Consider the following 6000-nt stretch of genomic DNA (forward strand, 5'->3'; position numbering starts at 1 on the left):
GCAGTGAAGCAGCCATTTCTGAGCATTTGAGTTCAGTCTAACTTGTTTTTTATGTTCGGTGGCATGTGTAGCTGCAGATACACATGCTGTGCACATCCTGCCATCTGGTGTTGGGCTCGGAGTGTTACAAGTTGTTTTTCTTCGAAGAAGTCTTTTCGAGTCATGAGGTCGAGGGACTCCTCCCGTTTCGGCTCCATTGCGCATGGGCGTTGACTCCATCTTAGATTGTTTCTTTTCCGCCATCGGGTTCGGACGTGTTCCTTTTCGCTCCGTGTTTCAGGTCGGAAAGTTAGTTAGAATCTCGGAAAAATCGTCGGTATTGTTTGCGTTCGGTATCGGGTTAGTTATAACAGATCGACACCGACTTTTGAAGAGCTCCGGGGGCCCTTCGGGGTTTTTTCGATCCTCCCGTCGGGGCCTGGTCGGCCCGGCCACGTGTCTCCTCAAGGCTGATGGAACGGACCCCATTCCGCTTCTGCCCAAAATGCCATAACAAGTATCCATATACAGATCAGCATCTGGTCTGTAACTTGTGTCTGTCACCAGAGCACAAGGAGGATACCTGTGAAGCCTGTCGAGCGGTTCGGTCGAAGAAGACATTAAGAGACCGAAGAGCAAGAAGACTGCAGATGGCAGGACAGGACAAGGGCGTTTCCAGGAGGAAGAAGAAAGCTTTTCCATCCATGAATCGGACTCGGACGAGCTCGATCCCGAAGAAACGCCAGAAAACGTGAGTAAGACGTCGAAACATAAAACTCACGAGAAGACAACAAAAGCCCAGGGGACGCCACCGCCAACAGGCCATGGCTTAACCCGAAAAATAGGTGACCGATCATCGGCACCGAAAAAGGGCACGCTGGTGGCGAAGTCATCCGACTCCGGTCGAGATACCGCCACACAGCAATCTCGGGCTCGAGATAGTGGCTCCGAGCAGGTTCGGCACCGAGACAGCAGCACCGAAATGAGTCGGCACCGAGAGACCACGACGCCGAAAACAAAAAAGGTTTCGTCAGAACCGAAAAAAGTAGCCGAAAAGGTTTCGATACAGAAACATCCGGCTTCGGAACCGAAATCAAGTTCCTACACAGAGGAACAAGGACTGTCCTCACAAATGAAAAAACATACATTTGGACAGGAATTAGAGGCAATGGAGCCGGACTACACCCAAAGACGGCTCCACATCCAAAAAGAAACGGGAAAGATCAGCACTCTCCCTCCTATTAGGATGAAACGCAAACTTGCCTTCCAGGAGAAAGACAAGCAGCCACAGGCAAAGGTGGCTAAACAAGTAACCCCGCCACCATCTCCACAGTGCTCTCCGCAACCATCACCGGTAGCCACTCCACCTATGATGCAATCCCCGACCCACACAGGGATAAGTCAAGATGACCCTGACGCATGGGACCTTTATGATGCACCAGTGTCAGATAATAGTCCTGACTGTTATCCAGCTAGACCGTCGCCACCAGAAGATAGTACAGCCTACGCACAAGTGGTGTCGAGGGCAGCGGCATTTCATAATGTCAGCCTACATGCAGAGCCCATTGAAGACGACTTCCTATTTAATACACTGTCGTCCACACACAGCCAGTACCAGAGTCTTCCCATGCTACCTGGGATGCTCAAACACTCCGAACAAGTGTTTCAGGAGCCTGTAAAAGGAAGGGCCATTACTCCAAGAGTGGAGAAAAAATATAAACCGCCACCAACAGACCCCGTGTATATCACACAACAGCTAACACCGGACTCAGTTGTGGTAGGGGCAGCTCGCAAAAGAGCAAACTCACATACTTCAGGAGATGCACCACCTCCAGATAAGGAAAGTCGCAAATTCGACGCAGCAGGCTAAAGGGTGGCGGCATAGACAGCAAACCAGTGGCGTATTGCAAATCCACAGGCTTTGTTGGCCAGATATGATAGGGCTCATTGGAACGAAATGCAACATTTAATAGAACATTTGCCCAAAGAGTTCCACAAAAGAGCACAGCAAGTAGTTGAAGAAGGACAGAGTATCTCCAACAATCAGATACGGTCAGCTATGGATGCTGCAGACACAGCTGCTAGAACTGTCAACACAGCAGTGACAATAAGGAGACATGCATGGCTGCGTACATCAGGATTTAAACCAGAAATACAGCAAGCTGTGCTCAATATGCCATTTAACGGACAGCAGTTGTTTGGGCCGGAGGTGGACACTGCTATCGAAAAACTTAGGAAGGACACTGACACGGCCAAAGCCATGGGCGCACTCTACTCCCCACAGAGCAGAGGCACATTTCGAAAAACACAGTTTCGAGGGGGGTTTCGAGGGCAAAGCACAGAACCCACAACCTCACAAACAAGGCCCACTTATCAGAGCCAATATCTGTGTGGAAGTTTTCGGGGACAATATAGAGGGGGACAGTTCCAAAAAAATAGAGGAAAGTTCCAAAGTCCCAAAACTCCTCAAAATAAGCAGTGACTTACAAGTCACACATCCCCAACACATAACACCTGTGGGGGGGGAGACTAAGCAAGTTTTACAAACATTGGGAGGAAATAATAACAGATACATGGGTCCTGGCAATTATCCAGCATGGTTATTGCATAGAATTTCTCAAATTCCCTCCAAACGTCCCACCGAAAACACACAATATGTCAAAACAACATATAGATCTTCTAGGACTAGAAGTTCAGGCGTTGCTACAAAAAGAAGCAATAGAATTAGTACCAAACCAACAGAAAGGAACAGGAGTTTACTCTCTGTACTTTCTCATACCCAAAAAAGACAAGAGTCTGAGACCTATATTTGATCTCAGAACATTAAATACCTACATCAAATCAGATCACTTTCACATGGTGACATTACAAGACGTAATCCCACTGCTCAAACAACAAGACTACATGACAACACTAGACCTAAAGGATGCATATTTCCATATACCGATACATCCTTCACACAGAAAGTACTTAAGGTTTGTATTCCAGGGGGTACACTACCAATTCAAGGTGTTGCCGTTCGGAATAACAACTGCGCCAAGAGTTTTTACAAAATGCCTAGCAGTCGTAGCTGCACATATCAGAAGGCAGCAAATACATGTGTTCCCGTACCTAGACGATTGGTTAATCAAAACAAACACGCTAGAACGGTGTTCACAACACACAAAGTATGTCATAGAAACCCTCCACAAACTAGGTTTCTCAACTACACAAAGTCACACCTTAAGCTGTGTCAAACACAGCAATACTTAGGGGTGACAATCAACACAGCAAAGGGGATTGCCACGCCAAGCCCACAAAGGGTTCAGGCATTTCACAATGTAATACAGGCCATGTATCCAAATAAAAAAATACACATCAAAAAAGTAATGAAACTCCTAGGCATGATGTCTTCATGCATAGCCATTGTCCCAAACGCAAGGTTGCACATGCGGCCCTTACAACAGTGCCTAGCATCACAGTGGTCACAGGCACAGGGTCAAATTCTAGATCTGGTGTTGGTAGACCGCCAAACATACACCTCGCTTCAATGGTGGAACAGTATAAATTTAAACCAAGGGCGGCCTTTCCAAGACCCAGTGCCACAATACGTAATAACAACAGAGGCCTCCATGATAGGGTGGGGAGCACACCTCAATCAGTACAGCATCCAAGGACAATGGGACACTCACCAAAAACACTTTCACATAAATCACTTAGAACTATTGGCAGTATTTCTAGCGCTGAAAGCATTTCAACCCATAATAAGCTACAAACACATCCTTGTCAAAACAGACAACATGACAACGATGTATTACCTAAACAAACAGGGAGGCACACACTCAACACAGTTGTGTCTCCTGGCACAGAAAATATGGCATTGGGCGATTCACAACCACATTCGCCTAATGTGCTTCGAACCACAACTGGGAAATGTCAACCAGAGTAGACATTAATGCCCCTTTCAATGAAGGTTTTAAGTGAATTTACTTTAAAGAGACACAAAAGACATAGTTGCCCCAATGCAGAGGGCCTGATTTAGAGTTTGGCAGACGTAGTATGTACCGTTGCCATGGTGAAGAGTTCTTTACTTCCCCCACGGCAAGGGTACTCTGCCTGGCAAATTTAGAGATGCCTGCCAGCCCAGCGACATCTCTTGTATTTCCAGGACTCACTGTCACTGTGATTCCTGTAAAGGTATTGAAAGTTTGAAAGATGGGTCAGTCAATACAACAGAGCGATTTATCAAACTTTCAGTCTTTTTTTTTTTTTTTTTCAAAAGCAAAACCCCAAAGCAAAATCATTGACCCCCTTCACCTTGAAAGTTTTCTCCCAGGGCATGGGGTCAGTTTTCCTGGTGGTGGTGGACAGTGGAAATTTGCCATTTGTATAAATAAGGTGGGTGGGAAAATAGGAAAACCTCCTACGGCCATTACTCTGTCGGGCACTCAGAGGTGTATGCCTGTCAACTGCAGGGATGGAGTATTTATTGCTGTTGACATACTGAAGGTCCACCCAACTCTAAATGAGTCGGTGGACCTTCAGTTTGGCAGATAGGATACTCCCTCACCGTTGCAATGGAGAACTCCCTCTGCCAAACTCTTGGTCTCTATAGACCATTGAATTCTAGAACGTTGCACAGCAAACTATGTTGGCTCCCCCATGGTAAAGAAGCCCAGCGGATTTCTGAAATAACTGCAGAGATTCTTACAGTTTCAAGATGCACTTACCTCTCCATCATTTTCCCTAGAGCCTGTTACCATTAGGATGGAATTCAGCAATTCTTGGGGTGAGGTGGAAATAGAGAGTTTAAACTGAGACCTGTGTCTGAAGAGACTATGGTGTAATGTAATGTTTTCTATCTCATTAACATTCATACGCCGGCCACATACGACTAACTTGCACCAGGCAATTAATTTGCATTGGTGGGTGAGACAGGTGGTACTTGCTTCAGATCTGTAGTCTAGTAGTTCTATTTTACTGCTGCTCTTTAGCTTGGCACAGATGGTATATTTGTCCATATGTTTGCTGAAGGGATCATTCTGTTGACTGTTTATCAGAAACCATCACATTGTAACATTAACCATTCTTAACCTTTTTAGTCCCTTTTCTGAACAAGAATCTTTGAGTCACTCTCAAAACTGCGTTCGTAAATCACAACATTTGTTTTTGTTCCTTCTTTAGGAAGTTACTTTTCCAGAGACGCCTCCTATTCTCACCCATATTGCCAGTCCATCTCAGAGAAGAAGTCTATGTTTCTGGCACGTGTTCTGGTTGGAGACTTTGTAAAAGGACATTCTAGCTACTTACGTCCTCCAGCTAAACCGACCAGCCTGAGGGAGTCCTACGACAGCTGTGTTGACATCGAACTCGATCCATCCATTTACGTCATCTTTGACAAGCATCAGATCTACCCGGAGTATGTTCTGGAATATACAGAGCTGAAGAAAAAGAACAGTAACCCTCACAGTGCACATGAGCAAACAAGAGCCAGCGTATCAGAAAAGACGCTAAACAATGCAAGATCTAAGACTACACGCAAGGAAAACGAACCAAAATGCACCATCAGTTAAATAAGGAGTTCAAAGTCCTTCGTCCATAAACAGATTTTATTTGTAAAACACCAGTCCTGAGAGTTTTACATTATTATCCATAAACTATTCAATTATTTTAATTTTGTGGGCTGACTTTTGCAGGGTATTCAGCATTAAGGAAGAGTAATGTTTCTAGAGTAAATTCATAAATCACGAAAGCACTTGTTATGAGGGCTCTATTTTTTTTATTTTAAACATATATTTTTCTTTGTTATGCATAGTTCTTGTGGCCTCTCATCCCTGTAGCAGTACACACTGTACCCTGTTAGAAGTAAGAAAGTGAGTGAGTAAATGTGAAGGTGTGAAGTGTAATAAGAAAATAATGCCCACCTATTAATAGGGAGATTAAACTCTGCCACTTTTAGTATCATTATTATTAATATTGTTATCGCTGCTATTATCAGTAATATTATTGGTGGAGTGTTCTTACAATTATTGCGAATGATAA

General features: G+C 44.7%; 1 protein-coding gene across 1 annotated transcript in view; it reads left to right on the top strand.

Moving 5' to 3' along the window:
* LOC138287529 (protein mono-ADP-ribosyltransferase PARP12-like) overlaps positions 1–5772 on the top strand; it is a 149395-nt gene extending 143623 nt beyond the window's left edge. Inside the window, exon 13 of the mRNA XM_069228003.1 lies at positions 5143–5772. Coding sequence (XP_069084104.1) covers positions 5143–5531 — 389 coding nt within the window. The 3' untranslated portion in view covers positions 5532–5772. The remainder of the gene's footprint in view (positions 1–5142) is intronic.
* Positions 5773–6000: the final 228 nt, after the last annotated feature.

This window comes from Pleurodeles waltl, chromosome 4_1, assembly GCF_031143425.1.
Source record: "Pleurodeles waltl isolate 20211129_DDA chromosome 4_1, aPleWal1.hap1.20221129, whole genome shotgun sequence".
NCBI lineage: Eukaryota > Metazoa > Chordata > Amphibia > Caudata > Salamandridae > Pleurodeles > Pleurodeles waltl.